Source organism: Poecilia mexicana, unplaced genomic scaffold (genome assembly GCF_051168715.1).
Source record: "Poecilia mexicana isolate PSO_F unplaced genomic scaffold, ASM5116871v1 scaffold_16, whole genome shotgun sequence".
NCBI classification, from domain to species: Eukaryota; Metazoa; Chordata; class Actinopteri; order Cyprinodontiformes; family Poeciliidae; genus Poecilia; species Poecilia mexicana.
This window is the reverse complement of record NW_028263385.1, coordinates 12,604,786-12,630,530: the sequence shown is the minus strand read 5'-3', so window position 1 is coordinate 12,630,530 and position 25,745 is coordinate 12,604,786. Positions and strand designations below refer to the sequence as shown.

General features: G+C 38.3%; 1 protein-coding gene across 2 annotated transcripts; it reads left to right on the top strand.

Annotated features, from left to right (window-relative positions):
• Positions 1-474: 474 nt before the first annotated feature.
• gnl1 (G protein nucleolar 1) lies at positions 475-24,445 on the top strand. 2 transcript variants are annotated; one of them, XM_088013793.1, is made up of 13 exons: positions 475-766; positions 1,652-1,799; positions 2,117-2,253; positions 2,364-2,515; positions 3,463-3,534; positions 4,318-4,510; positions 5,955-6,053; positions 6,159-6,335; positions 6,953-7,131; positions 7,224-7,401; positions 8,933-9,073; positions 9,159-9,419; positions 24,216-24,445. In XM_088013793.1, the coding sequence occupies exons 1-13, from the start codon at positions 694-696 to the stop codon at positions 24,236-24,238; spliced, it is 1,833 nt and encodes a 610-aa protein (XP_087869919.1). In that variant the 5' UTR covers positions 475-693; the 3' UTR covers positions 24,239-24,445. The 2 variants fall into 2 exon arrangements, with proteins under 2 accessions (XP_087869919.1, XP_014842595.2); XM_014987109.2 differs by lacking the exon at positions 24,216-24,445 and having other exon boundaries at positions 477-766; positions 9,159-11,771.
• Positions 24,446-25,745: the final 1,300 nt, after the last annotated feature.

Genomic DNA, 25,745 nt, shown 5'->3' with positions numbered 1-25,745 from the left:
TTTTGAAAACATTTAATTTAGCCTTTAAGCTTTAATGGCAATTACACTTTTGATTTCCAAACGTTTACAGTTTTATTTGTATTCATCTTAAACTTAGGTTCAGCTAAAACCTTCTCAGTTTTCAAGACAGTAAAACACAACAATTACAAATAAGGATGTCATTTAATTTATTAAATAACTTTTTCTTTCAAATTGTAGGTGGAATCTAATGAATTGAAACTAGATGTTTATATCTACAAAACTAAAAATAGATGTGTGGTTGGATTAAATGTTAAAACGACCTTCCATAGAGTTTATGCCCGTCTGCTGGAATGTGCACATTTTTATGAGGTGTTTACAAAGGTGGATTGTACCATTTGAGCACAGGGGGGTTTAATCGTAGTTTTACTAACATATTGTGGGTTTATTTATCAATAATTGAGTACTGGTGATATTTTCTTTATTATTTTACAATTTAATTATATAAACTGTTAAGAAAAGGCATGATAAAACCGCTATTGGTGGTTTTTGCGGACCATCAAATTGGTTCCGTCCACGGTTCTCCGCAGTCTGCAGTGGATGTTGCGTCACTGAAAAAGTGTAGGAGTCCAGAAACTTCACTCATGTAAATAACGGCAATTTGAAAGCTGTGTGGTAGCGACACACAGTACAGAGCTATTAAATATATTTATCCGCTTTCCTGCTTTTTGGACCATGCCTCGGAAAAAGCCATTTAGCAACAAACAGAAGAAGAAACAGCTGCAAGTCAAACGCGAGAGAAAGAGAGGTAACATTTTTTTTTTTTTTTTTTTTTTGCCGTTAGCACTAGCATGCTAACGGTAGCAGTTAGCTCCACGGCAGAATTCAGTTTTTGGAAACTGTTCCTCCGTGGCTAAAGGTTTCGTTAATGTATTAAGCTAACACATGACTCCAGACATTTAGTCTGTTATAGAAACGTGTGTTTGTCCAGACTGCATCATGTCGCGTTTACTGTAACTTACAGTCGAAGTTGAAAGTCAAACTTAAGCCCGTCAGTTTATTACTGAAGCGGTGAATAAACAGCAAACATGTGGGATGGAGCTTACAGTAGACAGAGTGGAGCACGTTTTTGCTTGTGGCCGAGTATGTAAACATCATAGTGGTTTGCAAAGCTACGTGTTATGATGTAAGTTTTGCTGTAGGATTGGACATTTAAACTGCCTTAAACGGCCTGTTTAATATCATTTAGATTTATAGGGGAATGCATTGCTGTTTAACATATACCTTTACATTTGATAGATTTACAGGAACTGTTTGAATTTTTTATATATATGGGGTTTTTTTTGTGTAAACATACCAGCCCAACAAAAAGCCAAGGTGGTGGCAGGATCATGCTGTGGGGATACTGGTCAAATTGTTGAAAAGAAAAAAGTAATTAAAGGCCAGTCCTGGATTAAAAATATACTGAAAACGGCAATGGACTTTAGCCTGAGGCAGGGGTTTGGTTTTCAGGTTGCCACTGAATTATGAATACTTTAAAAGCTTCCCAGTTGTTGACTGTATGTTGTTTTTATGACATTTTATTCATGTGTTTTTACAATGCAAACACTCTGAAAGGCCTTGTTGCTGAAAAGTGCCATACAAATAAACTTGATTTATTGAGTTTTACTGTGACGCCAACCTGGTCTGCTAGGTGACACAGGTTCTGGTCCGAGCAGCCGCAATGCGAGCGTGGAGCGAGGAGGAGAGCGTCAGTCTGACACCTCCGACAGTGAGACCACTGACATCAGAAGAATAAACCAGCAGCCCTTTGGGAGAGACGGCAGATATGATCCAAACAGGTAAGCTAATTCAACACTGCTGTTTTATTTGGAGCTGAACGAGCACTTACATTAAAATAAACATCTCCACTGATCTAAGAGGGCGTTTATCATTTTTCATGGTAAATCTGATCTGCTTTAACACCTTAGCAGAAAAAGTGAAACAACAAGAGCTAAATTGTAATTTATTTTATGGTAAGTAATCAGTTTTCACCAGCTTTCTGCTGATCTCGTTAAACATGTCATGATCAAGTAGAAAAAGTGGATATTTGATTACACTGTATTTAAGCTTCGGATACTAACAAAAGGAAAATGAAACTTTTTGCTCTTTTTTTAAGGTTTCGACTTCACTTTGAGAAAGAGAGCAAAGAGGAGGTGGAAAGGAGGAAGAAGCTGGCCATGGAGACGGTGCTGAAGCCGGTGTCGGATAAAGAACTAGAAGTCAGCAAAGATGAAATCTACCCTTCAGAGAAAGGTATCATTGTTTTTTTTTCTTATATTTCTTTAAAGCACCCTAGATGAGCAGAGTGCAGTGAGGGGGTGAGTCGCTTCTTTACCTGCTGAGTTTTAATCTTCCTCCACCAGGTCTGGGCTTCCCGCGTCGGCCATCTTGGACTTATGAGATGACGCGGGAGAGCCTGTTGAGGAAGGAGGAGAAGTCCTACAGAGACTACCTGGAAGACCTGCACTCCAGAAACCCACCCGGCTCCCTCAGCCACTTTGAGCACAACCTGGAGGTAACGTTGTTTCCCCGATGGATGCCAAGACAAATGTTTAAATAAAAGTCTGCCGCTTTCTTTTATAGCAGCAGTGAAAAGACTACAACGTGCGGCTGTTTTAAACGATTATTTTAATAATAAAGTCGTCTATCAATTGTTCTGATGGTTAATCGAGTAATTGAATAAAAAATGGGATAAAATAAAATATTGGTAAATTCTAACAGCAGTTTTACTGTCAGACATCAACAGCCCAAATTTTCATATTTGCATTTGTCAACAACATTGCGCAACACAAAAAATCACCAGGCCGGAACGCGGTGTGCTAAATATTAAAATATAATTTAATGAAGCTTTGAGGCAGGTAATTTTCCTCGAGGAAAGTCACCTTTTTTGCTTTGTTTTTTCTTTTTACACTGAAGGCCATCAGATGTACTGGTTTCTACAGTCTAGACCAGTAAAAGTTCACAACCTTTTTTATAAAGTCAACAGAAACTCTCATAACTTTGATTATACTGCAGCTGTGGTCAGATGAAAAGGTAAAACTCCCTTTAAGTCCACTCAGAAATTGGTGTTACTTTCTGTTTGTAATATCTACACCTAAACACTTAAACCTCAGTGTTCACCTGAGCAACTGGAGATGCAACAGTAAAGCCAAGAAGCAAGAGTAATGTGCTGCAATACAGACTGCTACAGGAAATCCTGCTATAACAACTCTGAAGAAAATTACAACATTTAATGTCCCTTGGGGGTTGATAAAGTATTTTTGGATTTGAATTTGAATTTAATCTGCTAAATCTTTACAACAGAGGGTCACACTGTTGTCACTTCAGCTACCTTTCATTTTATTAGAATTATTTAACTATATGTAGATATTTTCTCTTGAAGCAGATGAAGAGCAATTCAGAAAGTCACCAGTGTTGCTGTTTATGATTGTTGCTAAATCTTTATTTTCCTCTTTATTTCAGACTTGGAGACAGCTGTGGAGGGTTTTGGAAATGTCTGATATCATCCTTCTTATTGTTGACATTCGACACCCGGTAGGTGAACCCATCATCAGTGTCATAATGGATCAGGCCACTAGGGGGAGCCACTGTCAAGAATCAACAATATTTTCACTTCATTTATTGTTCATGTCTACCAATTATTTTTATGTTTTTATTAAACAACTCTTGCTAGATGCTAGATGAAAAAAATAATCTTTTGTTCTGGGAATGTCAAGACAAAAACTAAACTGAGAAAATGTTTCAGCTATTACTATAAATAAATATAGGAATGTGGAGGAAATAATCAGTTGATTTGGTGCTGTTACCTCAGACAAACAGAAATCAAATATATTGAATTTAATTAACTGAACTGCCTCTTGCAATTAAATCAACTTAAAAAAAAAACACTGGCATTTTTATACATGGCATGAAAAGTGTGAAATTGAAATATTTTCTGTAGCTTTATAAGTAAAAAATGCACAAAAAAAAAGATAAATAATTATGTTTCTACACCTCATCTGCCCTCGTGTTGTCCAAAAGTTAAATCCATTCTTTGAGCATCTCTTTGTTTCCGTCCATTGACCCGTCTAACCTGTAGCTCTTAACAACTCTGGCTTAAATAGTTTAAATATTAATTTAGTAATGAATGTTGGGTTTACCTGTTTTTTTCATATTTTTAATAGATTTTCTACAACAGAATGACAATGAAAATATTCATGATTTTGTTTTAGATCTTATCTTTTTGTCATTTTTTTTTTCTATACATTTCAATGTATCTCATAATAAAACATATCCACCATGAACAGTTTATAAAATGTGTCTCTCTGGATCCACCAGGTGCTGCAGTTTCCTCCAGATCTGTACCGTTACATCACAGCGGATCTGCACAAGCAGGTGATCCTGGTGTTGAACAAAGCAGACCTGTGTCCTCCGCCGCTGGTGATCGCCTGGAAACACTACATGGCCTCCCAGTTCCCCCACCTGGAGATGGTCTGCTTCACGTCCCATCCTGGACAATCCTACAACACAGGTCAGTAACCAAGGCCTTGTTGAAAAGGTCAGCGTAGTTAACATGGATAAATAAAAGCGATAAAAAAAAACTACGACTAACTGTGTTTATAAAACTTAAACATACTGAAGTTACAGATGTCATTTCCTTTGATTTTGTGTTTACGGGTCGATTTATTCGCCGTTAAGCCAAAGTGAAATTGATTTATATTGACATTTTCCCCCCACACAAGCAGTTTACGTCAGCTGGCACTTTAAACTCCTCTTGGCAGCACTTAGCTCGTCCGCAAATAGCGAACGTTTGGAGAAACCGCTGGAGTCAGATGTTGTTCAACAGTAACTGAATACATTTTTTGAAAATTGTAACTTCTGTTTAGTATTCATTTGTATAAATAATCTCAATATAATAATTTTACCTTTTTGAGTTCTGCACCTAAAAAATAGCCAAAGTATGAAAAAAACAGAAACTACTGCTATACCTAATAAAAACTAAACTAAAATTAAACAATATTTAACTAAAGATCACCAGAGTTTGGCAGTAACTAGACACAGTTTCTACTAACTGTAGTAACTGTATCTACAGTTGCTACGGTAACGGTAGCTGCATTACAGTTGCAGTTATACTTTTACTCAAGTAAAAATTTACTTTTAGTAAAAGTTATTCATTTACTAAAGTAACTTTTAGGAAAAATGCACTTTTAGGAGTATTTCCACTACACTGTACTTTTCATTTTACTTGAGTAATTTTATTATGAAGTACCATTACTCTGACTTCAGGTTTTGTTTACTTTATATCTTAGTCCGTCTGGCAATGTAATTTTTAAATAATAAATGATCAGTTACTCAGTACTCGAGTAGTCTTTTCACCAAACACTTTTCTTTTTACTCTGACTCGAGTAATTTCTTAAATGGATACTTTTCACCTGAGTAATTTTATAATGAAGTATTGTTACTCTTACTTGAGTAAAATTTCTGAGTAACTTCACTGAATAACGAATCAGCTTGTTTTAACCAAAAATACATCATGAGTTTTATACAGATGAAATTGATTTGGAAAAATGTTTCTTTTTTCCTGATTATTTTAATTATTTTCATTTTAATCTTTAAAAATGCCAACATGTCCACATAACTTTATATTTCATTTCCTCTGATGCTGTAATTTTTAGAGATTAAATGATAATCTTTTAACTCGAGTAATTTCTTGGAGGCCACTTTTTACTTTTACTTGAGTAAAAATATGATAAAATAGAGCGACTTACCTCTAGTTTTTGGTTACTCTTCCCACCTCTGATAATTACTAATAACATACTTCAAACTAACTGACTTAGACAAACAAAAAGCCACAAAGAAATAAAACTAAACTATAATGAAAAACCCAAAGCTGTAATAACCCTGTTTGTTGTTTTGAAGGGTTAATTATTATGTTTTATTCTCTCACACCTGTTGTCATTATGTTTCTCTAAAAGTGTTGCAGAAGAAGAGGATGAGAAAAAAGGCTGACTGGAGTCGCGCCGGAGGTCTTATCGATATCTTTAAGGCTTGCCAAGAGATCACAGCCGGAAAAGGTGAGAGGAAGAGTTCCTACGCTCTTCATCTTTACCTTAACAACTGATACCTCATAGAAACAAATCACCCTCTCAAAATGTCTCACTGTTTCTTCCTTTTCTCAGTGGACCTGTCCAGCTGGGAGCAGAAGATCCAGAGAGACGCTGCTGCAGCGCGGCTGGACGGAGAGCTGCAGGACGAAGGAGCTGAATCGGTTCTGGTGGAGCATCAAAGCGACAGCGCTCTAGAGATGAGCAACCAGGAGCTCTACAAAGACGGAGTCCTCACTCTGGGCTGCATAGGTGAGTTTCATTACAAAACTTAAAAAACATTCACTAGATTTGTCAGTGGTGGAGATTTTGTCATAATGGATCCCAGGCTTTCTGGCTTTGGCACCATCTACAAATCTGGGACTCTCCCGTGTTTTTACTTCCTAAAATTAATAAACTTATTCTTAAATGTCTGAAATTGCTTGTTTTGATAAATAAATACCCTAATTTATTTTGCAGCCAACTGGAATAATAATAAAACAATAAGAATATTTTGAAGAGTATTTTTTTAAATCCAGTCTAAAAAAACATAAAACAAAACATTACAACAAATTTAACCATATTTTATTGGAAAAAAAAATGAAACCACCAAAATGAATTTCTTTTTTGGCACTACCAGAGCTCCATACAGTGTCTTTTTGTTGTTGAAGCTATTGTTGTGTTTACGTTTGATGTACTGGTGAGCAATTATCAAATAAATTTGTAATTCTGTACATTTCCGTCTGTGTTTTTAAAAAAAAGAAATGTTTGATGTCTGTATCAGATCGATATCGACCGATAATAAATCTCAGATATTGGTATCAAAAGTAAGATAAAAGTGTATCGGTGCATCCCTAAATCCTAACCTGTGGTTGGACTTATTTTCCCAGGTTTTCCTAATGTTGGTAAGTCCTCCGTAATAAACAGCCTAGTGGGGAGGAAAGTAGTGAGCGTCTCTCGAACGCCGGGTCACACCAAGTACTTCCAGACCTACTACCTCACCCCGACGGTCAAACTCTGCGACTGCCCCGGCCTCGTTTTCCCCTCCCGCGTCAACAAGCAGCTACAGGTACGGCTCACCATGTCTGAGTTTAAACCTGCCTATAATCTAAGACGAGTTAAATACCTGGCTCTCTAAATCATCTGGGTGTGTCTCCTCAGATTCTAGCGGGCATTTACCCGGTGGCCCAGCTGCAGGAGCCGTACACGTCAGTCGGTTACCTGTGCGAGAGAACGCCTTACCTTTCTGTGCTCAAGCTCAAACATCCCAGTTTGCAAGAGAAAGAATCCCAGCAGAGCGCGGAGGAGCCCAGTTGGACCGCCTGGGATGTGTGTGAAGGTGAGACGACGTTTAATCCCACGGCAGGCTGATGCTAAACGTCCATGCTAATCCATGCTAAACTTTAATGTAGCTGATATTAAGATGCTAACTGGGAATGTTTTTGGTCTCTTCCTGTTCAAAGGAAATAATTTCTTTCTATTCTTGCCGCTGGTTTTATTTTGCTTATTATGAAGGATTGATACCAAGTTAACAACCCGATTCTTTTGGATCAGGCTATTAAGAAGAAAACTCAATCGATAACTTGCATCCCTAGTCAGAAGTAGGGCTGTTGTAAACGAATATTTTAGTAATCGAGTAATCTATCGATTATTCTTACGATTAATCGAGTAATCGGATAAAAAAAATTATAAAATGAAATATTGGTAAATCTGGCATAATACCGGTGTTACTATCAGATATCAATATCAGTCCAATTTTCCATATTTGAGCATCCCTAACAGTTGCTTTATTGTAGTTTAGAAAACTAACCTGTGACAATAATATCTCACTTTCTAAGTTAACCAGAAGAAAAGTTATAGAAAAATCTGAAATTATATTGAATTTAATAACAAAGAGGCAGGCTCACAAATATGCTTATAAAAAATGTCTACAATCCAGCTTTTAGTTTATGTATTCATCTTCAGTGAGTTTAATAGATTAATTAAACTCACCTTGCCACCTAACCTGTCACGCTTTGGGTTTGAAAATACGGGAAATGCCGCCTGGAGTGGGAGGAGAGGGCGAATGAACGAACATGGGGTGGAGGGGAGGAAATAGACCAGCGGACTGACGAACCGTTAGACCGGGGGACGAACACGGGGGGAAGCAATACGGGATATTTACGACACCTTCACTGGTCACACTCAGAAACTCATCTACCAGCCATGTACGATGCGCTCCGCCACCCGTTTCTTCAGACCGGGATATGAAATTTATTGTGCGGTTCGTCGGTAAAGCTACATTTACACGGTAAGCATCAGCTACTCAGCCGCCCGCCCTGTTCAGTCTATCCGCTCACCTCAGCGCTCTTCCCGCCGTTCGCTTTCAACCAGCAGCCCCGGAGGAGAAATGCTGCCGTACTCCAGGCATTCCCCCAGTCATTTTAAGGATGCTTATTGGTTCCCCAAAAACGATAAAAAGTCGAGCATTATCATCAATCAATAAAATCCCCACGGGCCAATCTTGAAGATTGGACTTTATGCCGCTGAGACTTAGCTTTTGTCAACAACTCAGAGGCGGAAGTGAGAGCTCCGCGCAACGCAAATGAAGTCCCGGCCGGAACACGGTGCGCTAACTAATAAAACATAAATTAACGAAGCTTCGAGGCAGGTAAATTTTCCTCGAGGAATTTTAGTAATCGAGGTACTCGAATCATTCGAGGAATCGTTTCAGCCCTAGTCAGAAGGTTTTAATTTTAGCCTTAATCTTTTTAAGGAAACAGACGACAGGAAGTTTGTAAACATCCATTAATTATGAATAATATCGGACGTTGTAATGGCTCCCCTGAGAGCTCCGGCTAAAGATCTCACTCTGTTTTTGTGTTGCTCAGCTTGGGCAGAAAGGAGAGGCTACAAGACGGCGAAAGCTGCGCGCAACGATGTTTACCGTGCAGCCAACAGTCTGCTGAGGCTGGCGATCGATGGCAGGCTCTGTCTCTGTCTCAGACCGCCTGGCTACAGCTGCCTCAAAGGTACGACTGTTCATTTCAGAAGCTCTTGAAGGGTTAAATTTCTGCTGGATTTAACGTCTTTTTGGGGATTATTCCCGGCTTACAGAGCACTGGGAAAATCATCCAGACCTGCCTGAGATTATGGCTCTTCAGGGGAGAGCAGCAGAGGAGGAGGGAAGTGCGGAGCGGGAAGACGAGGAGGACGGAGAATCCAGCTCCGAGCCCGAGGAGGAGAGGGACAGGGATGCTGACGACGACGAGGACGGTGATGATGAAGATGAAGGGTTTGGACATCGGGGGTGGAGCAACGACAAGCCGTCGTCAGGCTTCACTGTCAACATGTACAACGTGCTGCGGGAAAATGACTGTGAGTGAAACTGCAGGAAGAGGAAAGCAGAAAACAAACAGCTCCTACTAGGGGTGCACCGATTGTGATTTTGCCCGATACCGATTTTTTTTAATTTATTTTATTTCTTGTCTGTAATGTCGTTTGCTGAATATAGCAAGAAAGTTGCAGAGTAGTGCAGACATGACCTGGTGGGCGGCTCTGTCACATTCAAGAATCGGCCAATCCCCAAAGTGAAGGACCGATTTATCATGTCGGTGCACCCCTAGCTCCTTCCCTTCCCAGGCTGCTTCAGTGCACCTTTCATTCCTTCTTCCTCCTTAAACCTGCATTCCTTCTCAGGTTCTGTTCTCATAAAATTCTCCTTTGCACATTAACAGAATCTGCTTTTCTTCCAGTCATTTTCCTTCCCTTTTATCCTCCAGAGCGTATTTATGTTTCCCATGCTGTGCCTCCGCTCGTTCATCCCCTCAGCTCCATCTTCTTTCTCATTTTGCATGTAGTTCTCCGAGACAAAAGAGCAAAATAAGTTCCCTGAGCCTACAGCTGGTTTTCAACGTTTTCATCAGAAAGTGACCTCATAGCTGGAACGCCAAAGTTCAGAAAAAAAACAAAACAAAACGATGAAACGGTTCAGACACTCTGCTAATGTGAAGCCAGTTGCTGGAGCTGCTTCTTTAGCGGCTCTAAATCATCGCTGTGGAGCGTAACTTCTTGGTTGATGGGTGTGGGGCTGAAAATTAGAGACGCTAACCCACAAAACAAGAACTGATAAAACCAACTCTTCACAGTTTTGCAGCTAAACGTTTCACAACTCTGTCAGTAGATCGTTAATCTGCAGCAGGGCTTTAGTTTGGCTGACGCTGGCTGTGAAAATAACTAGGATTTAGTTGAAACTGGGGGAGTGAAATGTATCGACTCCTGCTGTTCTGAAGGAATTAAACATGTAGTGTTTTAACTACTGCAAATTTCCTCTAGATGCTGACAAATTTCCAGTAATTCGTGCATGTTGAGTGAAACTGAGTGGGTAAAAATTGTGTTTACCCACCCATTTGGCGTTTTGAACATAGTCATTATTCCTTTCTTGTCCTCATGTGTTCATATCATCCATCTTGAAGACTGGAGAAAGCCTTATTTTGTCAAATACTAAAAAAAAACAGACTGTATTTATACAATTTACCACTAAATATAGTTTTTTAAAGTTGAGGTCGACTTCACCTGTTGACCTCATGAGGTTGTGAGGCAAACGGATCACATCACTCCCAGTAAACCCTCATCATCTGTTGACGTTTGGCTGCTAGCTGCTGTGTCGGTGTTCACACTCGCATCTTCACCTGGATGTGGGAGTTTAAAACTTTTCCTGCAACTACATAGAAATAGAAACTGATCACTACAAATTCCAGTTCATCCATCATGGATGAGGACGCATTTTATTAGATTATCTCAAACTAAGAGACGTTTCTGTCTCTTATTGTTGTTACCTGGTGTTTGCTGCTGTCGGATACGGTCGTTTTGCTGTTCATAACGGTGTGGAGTTTGACTTTAGTATTTTCTTGATCTGAATGAGTGAGGGAAATGGCTTCAGACTTTGTTTCCTATCCTGTTGTCACAGTATTATGTCCTTTTATTTATTGTTTTTGGTCTCTTCCTTTTGTCACAGTTTACGTTTTTATCTGCCGTATGTCCTTTATTTTTTTTTTCTATATTTCCTTCCTTTCCTCTTAGGGTCCTTCATCCCTTCTTTCCTTTCTTAATTGCTTTTCTTAGTGTATTACCTTCCTTCTTGGCATCCTTCCATCCTTCTTTCCCTTCCTCTTAGTGTCAATTCTTCCTTATTTCTTTCCTTCCTATTCTAAATGTATTGCCTTCCTTTTTTCCATCTTTTAGCTCATAATGTGCAACATTCCTTCCTTCTTTCCTTCATTACTTTACTTTCCGTGTCCCACATTCCTTCCTTTCCTCTTAGTTTCCTTCCTTCCTCCCTCGACTTGTCCATATGTTAAAACCTGAGTGTTGTAGAAAAATCTGCCATAGATTACTTGGGGGAAATTGTTAATATTCATTTTCAAATTAAACATGAAGGACTGAGAACCGTTTGATCTGAAAAAATATTGGATTTTTACATCAAAAGTGAATGAGATCCCCGAATGAACACAGAAACATAACACTACAGCTTGAAGTAGAAAAGTTTTGGTTTGGTTTTTATAGAACTTTCTGTTTCTGAAAAACATGAAACGCATCAGGAGAGTGTGCTGTGAGATTAAAGGGAAGGCTTGAGGTGCATTCAGGCTATTTTCTGAATTATTTCATTTCTAGTTCGCCTTATGACAACTGGACTGCTTTCTGCAATTAAAAAAACCCCTCAAAAACCCACCTGTGTCAGTGTTTCCTTTTTTTCTGTAACATCTGAAGAATATTTGCTGTTACTGTTCAGACGGATCATCCTACAGCTGCTCTCATACACTATATTTTTAATTTAAAAACACATAATTGGGTGTTTTATTTAACAGTTTAAAGATCCAACTTCCACAAGTCTGAAGGAAGTATTTACACCCCTGGTGAGATCAGAGCAAAACAAAATGAACTCTGTGGCCTACATGTAAAAAAAAAAAAAATCACGTCTTGTAGAAACCTGAAGCATCATTCACGCGGAAAAACGGAGGTGGAAGCATCATGTTGTGAGGAAATGTTTGCTAATTACAGGATAATTCTGGTAGAGGATGCAAAAGATCTGAAACTAACAGCATGGTGGTTCAGTAGGTCTGATTTTTTTTTTAAAGACATTTTAAATAAACAAATATCCTACTTCATAGTTTCACTTTACTTTGTGTTTAACTGTAACATAAAGCCCAACAAAATTCATTGTAGTTTTTATTTTATTGAATATTACTCCAAGGTGCTTTGTAATCATATGTAGACTAGTATATTAATAGGGACTTATTATGCAAAATTCATATTTTTCAAATTGTTATGCTTCCATTTTGGTTTTGACTGCTTCCCATAACAGCCCAAGCTCCTAAAATAGACAACATCCAATCATTTTTCGGAGATAAGTCCATGTCTTTTGGTAAAATGAGCCCCGTTACCTAGCAACTCCATCGAAGCCCGGCCCGTCACCTAGCAACCCCATAGGAGCTCCACCACGTTTTTAATGGCTGCTGGAAAAGACAGGTGTTTAGTTGTTGACTTACCATTCAGAAACTGCTTGCTGCATTAAAGTGGAGGCTCCTGTGTGTGTGTGTGTGTTTGTTTTTTGTTCTTTGGAAAGGCTGTGGTGAAATGTAAATTTCCACCCCGGGGATTAATAAAGTATATTCGTTCACTTTTTATGATTTTCAAAGACGTATGGTTGTATGATTGCAGCCATTGTTACTGTGAGTGTAAACATTGAGTTGGGGAGTGGCCAGAGGCCGCTAATTTAGATTTAAAGTGACAGGACGCCCTTAAACAGCTCATTCTGAAAGTAGCTCACAAGTAGAACTGACTAGACTGAAATCTCAGGTTGGGCAGTTAAACAGTTTTTGTGCTGTTTAACACCTGGAGAAAAGTGATTAGTTTTAAAGGACTGTTCCATGTAAATTTGCATACAGCTGTTCTTACATCCAGTAGATTATTGGTGCTATGGTTTGGTGGTGTATTAAAACTACCATTGTCAGATATCATGCAAGCAAAAACCAACATAATATTGATACCCTTTAAGCTGATATCATTTTATCTAATTTGAGCTTATACATATTTTTGTACTGCATGTAGTATATTTGAGGTCACCATGCTGGCGCTAGCCTAGATGCTATAATTAATATGTTTTTACCCAGTTTTAGCTTTTACATGGATTTTCTTTCACTCTGCACGGAGTATGTGTCATGCTAGTGCTAGCCTTGGTGCTAGGATTACTTTTTCTTTTTAGCTAGCTTTGACTTTTTAGCTATTTTTTGATTTTACATGGGCTTTTGACACTGCTTGGATTATGTTACTGTAGTCAACATGCAAGTGCTAGCCTAGATTTGATCATTAGTATTTTAGCTAGTTTTAGCTTCTTAGCTTATTTTACCTTATAAACTGTTGTAACCTTCAAATTTAGTTGGTAAGCAGGCCATAGATCTACCCTGACCTGGTCAAGGAAGCATAATTAGTCAACTTTAATGAGTTTTCATGTTTTCTTGAATGTGGAGTGTTGCTTTTTGAGACCATTTGGCCTACTTCATGCTGCCCGCAGGTTCTATATAAGTATCTTTTTTTTTTATTTGGATAGTACAAATCAAAGTTAATCAGTTAATTATTGATTTAATGAGAAGGAAAATTACATTTACACACAAATCAAGGTTGGTTTGAGTACCTTTCTACCCGTAACAAAGTAAATCATAATTTGAAAAACATATTTTGCATTTACTCTGGTTAACTTACTAAAGTTTATGATAATTTTGACCAAAAAGCAAAAACAGTCCTCTCTGCAGGCCCACTGTTCCTCAGATCTGTCTATTTTATTTTTCTGTCTCGTTCTCACTCTCTTTGGGAATATTTTCCTCTAAAGTTGAACTTTAAATAAAGTTCTCCAGATTCAGCAAGTTTCTGGTATCGCAGCGTGAGTGGAAATGACTCCCTCTGCAGGGGTCAGCGATGGGTTTGGTTTGTAGAAGACTACTAGATTAACTTGCACAGGAGGTATACACAGATAGGCACACTTTTTTAATATCATAACCCACGGTATGAATACTGCATATACTGTGGTCTGTATTAATCAAATTGGAGGGTAACATTTGAAGATTCATGAATTTCATTATAAAGGAATCACCCGGAGGCAACGCTGGTGTGTGATTTACATTTCCAAGGCTCAAAAAGACCAAACAACAATCGCTTTTATACATGCTGCACTAAAGCTTTTATTGCAGTGACGCTTGTTTCTCAAAACAACATTCGGTTTCTAGTTTCTAATATGTCTTAAACACACAATAAAACATAACTCCATAAAGTCCACTCCTTGCAGCTGTGAAGCATATGGAAAACATTACCACCTTTCCCAACTTCCAATAAGACGATTTCCACGTAATCCGACAACATTCTCAGACCTCGCCTTCAGATTTATGTTTCATTTGAATCCTGTCTGTCTCTGCCATCGCAGATCAACCGTAATTTTTTTTTTTCTTTTTTAATCTCAGTATTTGCCAAACAGTTTCCACTCTTGACGCCTCTCCAGCGTTGAACGTAAATCTGGCCGCAGCTCATTATCTCATTAGGTTCAGCACGACCCGCTGGGCGCTGCTCTTCAGCAAACTGATTACAATCACAACCGACTGCTTCCACAATCATTATTACATACAGATGGGAGTGGGTGGAAAACCCCACTCATCCCACGTCATTCGGACTCGGTGCCAACTTATGTGTCACTCGGAGAGGCTGAATGAACTCTGAGGGGGGAAATGAGAAATCATCTGGAATTGTTTCCGATCCACAGGCGGAGCAATGAGCTGCTTAATTTCCCCAGTCATATAGTTCCTACTATATTGTGGCCTTCAGACCTGAAAGTCAGTAATTACAGCCAGACAAAGACCCCAGATTTACTGGGGCGAGATGCCGTAAATTTTAAATCTGTTAATTAAATTCTGCTGCTCTCAATCTCTCTGCGGCCTCGCCATTAAAACTCATGTGGCTTTAATTTGATCGCTCCCCCTCTTTTATTTTGGACAGATTTCAGAGAAATTTTCTGAAGTACTTCAGAATTGGTTTTTCAAAATTAAACTGCTTTATGTATTTAAAAAAAAAAAAACAATAAGTGAGAACGAGTTTGGATGTGGGGTAAGCAGACATACTTAATTTGCATTGTTCACCAACATTACCACAGAAATACAATAAATTGAATTAAAAGAGGAATTATAGATTAAAAATTACAGGCTTATAAAATAAGCAACAGTTTGTAAATTTTTATGATGAAACACCAGAGCATAAACACATTAAATGGTTAGATTTTGTGTTTTTGCAGTAAATGATTGATGAATATTTTAGCCTACTTCATGCTGTCAGAAGGGTGCAATCAACCTCTTGACTCTGCAGGCTCTGCAGTCGATTGACTGTGCACTGCAAAAACACAAAATCTAACCAAGTATTTTTTGTTGTTGTTGTTTAGTTTCTAGTGCAAATATTTTAATACACTTAGCATAAGGCAAAAACTAACTTACAAGTGACTTATAAGATGTAAAAGTTTGTTTTAAGTCAATAATTCCTTAATGCTGATAAAAATAACGAGTTATTAAAACTTATGACATGTGAAAAATGTCTTGTAAGTGAAATTATCTGCCAGAAAACTGGGACTTTTTTAAAATAAATATTAAGGAATTATTCACTTAAAACAAGCTGCTACATCTTGCTAAAAACTTACATGTACGTTAGTTTTGTCTTGTGAGTCTTTACTTTTTGACATGTAAAGTCAAATAGATTTTGCCTGAGTTTGAATACAGATATATGTATCATGAAATTAAATGAGCAAAATCAAACTGAGCTAATGTAGAAAGGGTGTTGTCTTATTTCCTGCTCCCTGTGTGACCTTTAGACGGAAACCAAGCAGGAATTAAATATCAAGAGGCAACTCAAGTAGAAAACTGTATTATTTTGGTTTTATGCTCCTCTTGTGAGCATTACCAGCTTATGTATACAAACACAAAGCTGTAAAAAGAATAAGAGGGTTTTTAAAAAATGAAAACTCTCTGTTGAGTCTCCGTGGAAACAGACGAGCTGCAATAAGCCTCATTATATAAATATTGTGGCTCTACATCTTTGCTGGCAGCTACACCTCTGTGGTCACTAGGGGGCTATCAAAGCCAGCGCTACAGCTGCTCAGCTGCAGTTAATAATCAGGTGCATGGGCCTGTGAGGCGTCTCATTTGTTGCGTTAATAACGGGTACTTGTAGCCTGATTTTACTGCCCTGCCACCTCCTGAAAGGCCGAGGCGCTAAATGTTTTGTGCGTTGCTTTCCAAAAGCAGCTGGCCTCTGTGTTTGTTGGAAGAGTAAAAGTGATCTGTTGACAGTTTTCTTTCCCTGTGTAAACTGTTTTTTTTTGTTTGTTTGTTTTTTTTGTAAAGAAATTTGCACCGTTCTCTAAATTTCATGTTTTACGCTGTAAACAAGAGCCGGTTTTTGACATGCAGACGCGGTCAGATTTACAGCCGAGGCAGTTGTTGGCTCTCTGGTGCTGCAGCAGCACAGTGGGGGGTTGCAGGCGGTGAATAGCTCACATTGCTCACTCTGCTGTTTGTTTCCATTACCATCACCTATAGCACTGCAGGTAGGTCAATCAATTTACTCCAGTCTCATAGCAATCTCATTGTCATTTTTCTCTGCTTTATTTAAGGTAACTTTATCTCATATTTGGAAAATTGTAGAAAAACACAAGCTGTAACTCAAGTCTATTAGTTTAATGGGATGAGAAAAAAAATCAAAACTTATTAACAGGAGAGTCTCACTTATTGGTGCCTCCAATCATTCATATTTCATATTTCAACTGTACTAAAAACTAAAGTGCCACGCTGTTTTTCCAGCGTAGCACTTTTTAGATCATTTCTTCTGTTTTCCTAGTAACATGGGAAACACGAGAGAACATGTCACTCACTTAAAATAAATGTGCTATAAAACAATGGCTCCTCCTCAAAAACTGTGGATCTCTGGATGTGGACCCTAATTTGCACAAAGAGTGAGCAGGAAAGGAGAGGAAGTGTAATAAGTTTATTAGCATTTGTTTGTAAATCCTGACATGAAATGCTTCTTCTGTCCTACCTTTACAAACATAAACATGTTAAGTTTGCTGCATTGGAGCATTGTGCTTTTTACAGATGAAGCTGTGGCTGAGTTTGTTGATAAACAAAAGATAAATATGCTAAAACTCTCCACATTAATGCTGTTAATGGCGGAGAATCTGTGTTTCTAATGTATTTCTTTTCTAAAGGCTCAGAAAGTCTCGTCAGAGTGTGAGGCTGTTTCATCATAGACTGTTTAAAAATAGATTAAAAAAAAGACAGATAAAAACCTCACTGAATCTGCCAGAAAAGGATCCAAAGGGTCCAAAACACGTCAGAATCAGAATTTGTTTTATTGTCATTGTTCACGAAAGAAAGCACAACAAAGTTTTAAAAATGTAGCAACTTTCGAAGGCATGTGAAGTAATCGAATAAAAATCATAATAAATATGTATATCTCAATAAATATACAATTATAGCAGAAGCAAACAGAAATGTTATTATAATTGTTCATCCTATAGAGTTTTAGGTTAATGCAGAGAGCCCAATGGTTTAGGTTTTAGTTATTCCTGTGTCGTCTTGTATTGTTTTCTCTGCTCCGTAGTTTTGCTCCACATCTTTCTTTTAGTTGATTAGCCTGGTCCTTGTTCCACTAATCACCTCCCTGTCATTTATGAGCCTGTCAGGTTTGGTTGTTGGTGCAGCTCTTAACATGCATTATTTCTGCGGTCCAGCTTGTTTCTGTCGTTTTCCAGTTCCTCCTGTCTGTTTTTTTGGGGGGTTGTAAATATTATTTCTCCAATAAATGATCACCTCAAAGACTGCCATCCTCTTGTTTGTATTTCAGTCCAACTCCACCTCAAAACAGAGCTTTGTACAGTTTTACTGAAAATATTCCGACTTATTTTCCCTGCAGGCAACTCGTGCTAAAAATTAGTAAAGCAATTCAACAAGAGCATTAAATTTGAGGCATTTGTTTTTCACATCTTTATCCCAAACTCTTTATATTTCAGACTTAAGACTTAAAGCTGACCTATTATGCTTCCTCGAACAGGTTAGGATAGGTCTACAAAAGCACAAAACCATTCCTAGATAATGACTTCTGCCTATTTTCAGCTCCTTTCAGAATGAGCTGTTTTAGGGCGTCTTGTCACTTTAGATCCAACTTAATGTTTAAACAAGTGAAATTGGCTGAAAACAGATGTCCAATTACGCAACCGTACATCTTTGAAAAGCAGAAGTGGAGCCTCCTGCATAACCAACAGGAATCCAGCAAACCGAAACACTCCCCGGGTCAAATTGATCCACAAACATTATTGCTGTACCTCAGAAACTAACATAACAGGAGGGTTAAGTGATGTAGTTACAAAGGATCAATAGGTTGAATGATAACTGTTGGATAATAAACGAGAGACTCACTTACCGGACTTTTCTCCTGAGTTTTGCAGCCACAAGAAGTAGATCCACAGGGATTTGCACAAGTCATCATTGTGACCAAAGCGCTCCCTCAGGTACCACACCCATGTTTGGAAGGGCTCAACAGAAACTGCAAACAATGAGAAGAGCCAGATTGTGAGCGTCTAATTTCCCAAGGTTGTCGGTGCTGTGCAAGCTTTCTCAACAGCATGTCAGCGTGAGGCAAAATCAACAGCATCGTTCACAGTGAGCTTTCAGAGAAATGTGTGCAGAGCAGCGTTCCTGTCTTCCTGCTCCAGAGAGTCGTAACACAGCAGCTGCGATTGTTTGCTCAGAGGACTTGAGCTTGAGGGCAGCGAAGGCCTGCTCTTTGTTTGACACACAGCTCTCTGAGAGCAGAGGGGATCTTTAGCTGCATTTTCATTACAAATTTGCATAAATCTTTATCTATGCTCTCATGAGGTTGAGAAACACAATTTTGCAATTGCGGTGTTTCCATTAAATAAGAGATTAAATGAAAATCACATCTGAATAAGCTTGTTCACGCTGTCAGCCATTTGAAAATCACGACAGTGAGGGATGTAAATTCAAACGTGGCTGAACATCAGTCATCGAAGGAGATGTTGGTGTCTTATTCTTGCGTTGGAGCAATACGTTTCTCAAACTGGGCTATGCATGCAGCGTTTTGGGAAAATTGTAGTTGCTGGTTTTACAGAGAAGCTGCTGTGGATTCAACACTTTCAATTGACAAACAACTTTTTATTAACTGTGTGATTCTGTGAGCTAAACCCCAAAAACAAACCATCACCTTCCTACTACATCCTGTTGCTTTCTTTGGCGTTTTTATCAGTAGTAACATCCGGATTTTGATCACGTGACTTGTGTGATGCAAATTGCAGTTTTACAAAATACATTTATTTCAAAACAACAAAACAACCATTTTGAATTTTTTTTTTAAAATTAATTTTTTGTAATCTGAATTTGTTCTATTTCATGGTTAATAAAAATCCAGCCAGAGTTCTGTGGTTTAATAATCTTGCATGTGGAGGCACTTTCACGTCTTTAATTATTAAAATACTGCCCTGAATGTGCAGGTTTTTCATGGCAGCTTCTGCCCCTGTGATGCATGGATGAGTCCTCTCGGCTCGCCGCTGTTTGTCTGTGACTCTGCTGCTGAGCTGGAGCCCATGTGTCAGTGGGGTAAATTTAGCACCACCTCTCACTGCATCGCAATGGCACTCATTTGCACCCCTCGGAGCGCTCCCCACTCCTCCTCCGTCCTATCCCGTCCACCCGCGCTGTCTCCGGGGCCTCCCAGCCCGCCACAGCAGTCACTCTCACTGCAACGAGCCAGCAACAGTCGGTTTAAAAGCAGGGCGGGAGAGTTCTGGCATCTGAGCAATGAAGATCTGATTCGGGTTCCTTAAGAGATAAAGAACTGGGGTTTTGTTTGAATATTAGCTGTAATTAAAGGATTGATGTAATTGAATGTCTTCATATAAAGGCCCTGGGAACGTGGCACGAATGTCTGAGGAAAGTCAAACTGATGTTTGAGCCAAAAGGACAAAACAAGGCAAGGCGTGTTTGTTTGTACAACTCCACTTTTAACAGAGCAGAGCTGAGTGAAGCAGCGCTTTATTTTGGACAATTAAAATACAGAAGATACTAAAAACAGGATAATAACTACAACAGGCCAAGAAGAGACAAAAGTTTGATAGGACAGAAAAAAATATATGTATATATAATCCAAGAATAAAATCCTTCACGAGTTGATCAGACATTTATGAAATACAAACATAAAAACACATTTACAAAGTATTAACTGACATTTAAATAAAACACATAACAATGAAAAAAGTTACAATTACAGTCCTTTTAATCAAGTATCGTTTGAAATAACATTTAAACTCTTTTACAGAAGTTATTTCAAACTTTCGCTCCCCTCTGCTGGAGAGGAATCTGATCTCTACTGGTCTGCTACTGGTTTAGTACTGGTTCAAATGCACTGGTATATCCTCCTGATTTACATGAAGCAAAAACAAATAAAACTTGTGTTTTGCAATGAAAAAAGCACAAAGTCTGGTCTAGTTTCTAGTGCAGACATGCCAGTACCCTCAGTAGACTGGAAATAAGACACAATTAACTTAAAAGTTAGTTGTAAAATAAACTAATTTGTAAGTCTCAACTAATGTACGAGTTAGTTGAGTCACAACATCATCGCTTTGCAGTTTGGCATTAAAACTAACCTCCTGTTTACTGTTAACGGTGTTGTTTTTAATATATTTCCCTTCTAAAGGTTCTTTGTATCTTGTCGCAGTAAAGCACCACAATAATTACAAGTGACTTTTGTTTTACTTCAATATGTCCTTGATATTGATGAGGAACAGCATTAATCTGCCATCATTATGAATGAATCTCTTAAATCAAGCTCCAATTTTTGCTAAAAAGTTGCTTGCTAGTTTCGTCTTAATTCATGCGCATAAGATATTCGCATTAGGAACTAAACCAAAAATACATGGTGAGTTGTTGTGTTTTTGATGTGTATGAACAAAGTACAGTCGCTGCCTGCTAGGAGGATGGGAGGCGTGACGGAGCGTTTGAAGGTAGAAGAGCCCCTCGAATGCCGCAGCAGGGGTTGCTGTCCACACAGTGAGAGCACGAACAGCGGGGGAATTCACAGGCTGGAGGGAAACATGACTCCCAAAAGAACATGGCCCCCCTCCTCCAAGTACAAGGAAGACGAGGCACAACTGCAAAGCTACAGCTGAAAGTGTCTCCAGAGACTCCGGACCGAGTGACGGATCGTCTGGAACGCTCCCCGCCCCCTCAGCTTCCTCCTGACAGCAGCTCACGGTTCACCCACACGATCTGACGGATCACAAGGACGCTCTGAGCCAGACGGGATTCATCCAGGAGATTCCTTGATGGCTTCCGCCAGACAGAAAATGAACTGATACAAGTTTTTTCTGCCAAGTGTGACAAAATGTTTTACTTTCAGAGTTATGCCTGAAAGCAAAGAGACCTGCTTCCTCTAAAGTCGACAGAAGTTATGTCTTTGATGGCGTTCGACTGCGTCCTTGCGTGACTTTGGTCTGGAATGAAATATCTCTTGGATTTTAACAACCATGATCTGAGTAACTCGGATTTGTAATTTTGAATATCTTTAGTGTTTAGAGCAGGAGTGTCAAATTAATTTTCATGTTGGGCCACATCGAGATCATGGACGTCCTCAAAGGGCTGGTTGTGGCAGAACATACGGATAAAACTCACAAACTGTTAAAATATGAACAAATAGCTGTCTCTGGATGCAAAGAACGCTTCTTAAAAGTAAATAATATTAAAACGTATTAGTTATTTTGAAGGTTCTATTCATCTGGCTTTTAGACACGCTTCATGTTATTCTTTACGTCCATATGCACAAGGCTGGAGGGCAAAAAGATTATCCTTTTACTTCCCTTTGGAGCCGCTCTGTCGCAGTAGAACAGTTACGTTAACAAAATGAGATGCAGGTATTAATGTAGAGAAGTGCGCCACAGCACATGGAAAAGTACCGCAGAAAAACTTTGAGGAATAACTCAAAACCGCTCGTGTTCTTTTTCTGTGCCCTCTTGTAACGGCTACACTACACACAGGCCTGTTTCCATAGCAACTGACTGACAGCAGCTCCACTAGTGTATCAGGATTCACACACAAAATACAGACCATTCAGTCTGTTACAGTTTTATGTTTTCAGGCTTGATGCTTATTTTGTGATTGTTAATCATTTAAACTACTGATGATCTGTCAGAGAGCTGATGTGTGGCTCACCTTTTTTTCTTTTAACTGAATCTAAACACCCCAAATTCTGCAGCACATCTACATGTTCAAGTTGTCAAAGTCAAGCTAGTATGACTGACCCACTTCTCTCTCTCCCGCCGTTTTTTTTTAAATTAAAACTTAACAAGTGAAATGCGACACCCTCACACCTTGTTGTCTAGTTGCTGTAGTGTTGACAATTAGCGTCAAAGCACTGCGTCCCTTTTATATGTGTATATATATATATATATATATATATATATATATATATATATATATATATATATATATATATATATATATATATATATGTATATATATATATATATATATATATATATATATATATATATATATATATATATATATATATATGTATATATATATATATATATATATATATATATATATATATATATATATATCAGGCGTACATTTAAAATTTAACACACTATGTTGACAACTTGACAGCTAAAACCAATGGTAGCCATAATCAGCAAGCAGCTCTTTGCCCGTCTGCAGGAAGATAAGGTTGGGATCCTGTGCGTATGAAGTCACGTTGCAGTTTGTCCACTACGTTCACAGGGCCACATAAAATGTCATGACGGACCAGATTTGGCCCCCGCGCCTTCAGTTTGAGACATCCTTTAGATAAACTGTTAAAAAAAAGCAAAAAAAAAAAAAACATTCCCCAATTAACGTCACATTAGTTTCTTCATCTCTCATATTCTTCCAGATCACATATAAAAGTAACTCTGATGCAACACAGTGTAAATGTCCCCAAATCTGTTTTTTTTAAATAGATGCTGCTTTCCTTGCCTCTTGTGATTTATTACTCCGACTGCAGACAGTAAAGTTAGTAAGAGTAGCTATTTTCTTGAACCAGTTTGTGAAAATCAGCATGCACTTACCTCACTGATCGAATGGCGTCTTCTCAGTCCCATTTGGAAGAGTGGCTAAAATGAAATGGACCTCTGTGTCGCCTTGTATTTATGCTCCCGGGAAACAGGAAGTCATGGAACTATAAACACTCACAAACTTTAGAAATATATATACTTTTTATTTTAAATGCTAGAGTTAACTGTACTGTATGTTATGTGGCTTGTTAGAGGCACCAGTAAATGTAATCCCAGTGATTTGGCGTCTCTTTTACCCAGACGAACTAAATATACTCGAATTATATTTTTCTCTATATTTTTCTCTATTTCTCTGTATGGCAAGACTTGTTTATCACAGTTCCTGTTGTTTAAACTCATTGATACTGTATATATGCAATGATGTAAGTTTTTCAAGCTTTATACTCTCTTGTCTTTCCAATTTTGAAGAGTGGGTGAGATAAATGTGCGTCCATTTTGAGTCATCCCATATTTCAGCATCACTGATCAAAGATTAATGGATTTAAGTTTCACATCACTCTCATCAACTTCAATTTAAATCAGTGTAGCCAAACTGAAGATTGGATTATTTTACATGTGAGATTATGTCAGTATGATAAAATGTAAATGTATTTTATGTATGTTTTCAGCTATATTTTAAAGTGCGTTTTTAACAGTATGGTGAGGCCATATGCACAAAGACGTTTCTCCTCAGTCTCAGCTGTACTTTGTATTTTAATTGGTAAAGTTTTACTAACACCAGCATTTATCTCAAGACAAAGCTGCCAGCTTCATGTAACATGACAGGACTCTCTTCTTAACAAGGCACCTTGTTAGGAAGACTCACTAATAAGCCGGAGTCCAAAATTAAACGTCATAGAGCCTTGTTTAGAGAAACAGGAGCTGCCATAGAAATGTTCCTTTTTACTCAACATTTCAAATGACAGCTCAGAGGTCACGATCAAAATCTAACCTCCTCCCCTTGTTGCGTTCCCCTGGAGCAGACGGTGACCCTGTGACCTCTTGACACCATCCAGCAGAACTGGCTCCAGACCTGGGACACCGATGGTCACAGTGAGCCGACATCAAAAGGGAGATGTACATTTCCACCTGACACAAATCAGGTGAAAAGATGTTTGTTTGTTTGTTTGGTTCATCAAATAGACAAAATACATAAAGTTATATACAATTCTGGCATTTTAAAGAATAATACAAAAAAAAATAAAAATAAAAACTACAAACCCACAAAATAACACACTCTGAAAGAAGAGAGACTGTTTAATTTTTTTTTTCAAAATTACACCTTAAATAAAAATAATGCTCACATTATGACATTACAACGATATACACACTGTGTGTATTTCCGTACAATATGCAGTGTTGCCTGTATTGATCTCTAAATGGCACAACAAGCTCATCAGATCTAAAACATTTGAACAACAATGCTTGTGTACAATCTGGAACTACACGATATGACTGGAACAACGTGTCACGTTATAGGAGTTTCATATCAGTTGATATTAATAATTATTTAGTAGTTTTTTGTTTTAAATATCTGATATACTGCCAACTGGTGGCGTAGCCTTTCCTGATTTATCCAGTTTTCACTCCATGTCTATGTTTTTTTATTTTTCACACAGTTGTGAGGCAGAGTGGCGAAACCTTAAACTTCTACTGCCATAGTACTCAACAGGCTGTTGCTAGGTAACCAAAGAGCCACTGAGTTGCTAGGTAACCAAAGAGCGATCGAGTCAGTTGATTCCACTCACTTAGCTTAGCTTGCCTGGAGAGGTTGAGCAGCTAGAAATCTTTCCTCTGCCTACATCCCCCAGAATGCCGAGCGGTTCTGGATCAGAGCTCAGTAAAATTATTAATTATATATTATCTATTGATACTGATCATGTGTCTATTGTGATATATATTTTTATTGATTTACTGTCCAGCGCTGTAGGTGTGTGTCTCATACATTTATGGTTAAAATATGTTGTATCTTCATTAAAGTCACTTATACGGGATAGACGATTCAGAAATTTCACCTAAGTAATAGTAGAAATAGCTCATAATAATAATATTACTCAAGCAAAAGTAAAAAGTACTGCTCCTAAAAGTACATTTTTCCCAAAAATTTATCCAAGTAAACATGACTGGCTATTATTAGCCATTATACACCTCTGATTATGACCAAACACATTAAGTTTAATCAGATCAAAATATTGATCAAAATATTGATCCCTCATTTTAATTTTCAAACTTTAATCTGGATTTTTTTTGTTGCACTTGCATTGATGGCTTCTTCCTCTGTGAGCGGCCTTTCAGCCCATGTTGGACACCAAACCCTCCAAATCTTCTTATGAGTGGAGAACATACTGAAATTATCTCTCATTGTTCCAAACCTACCATTTCAGCTGGAGTGCGTGCGCCGCTGTATGTTGCTGTCAAATAAACGTTAAGGGTTTTTCTCGTTTGCCAGTGGAGACTTTGAACATTCCCAGAGACCCTGGCAGATACGTTTCAGAGGGCAGAATGCGCGGTAT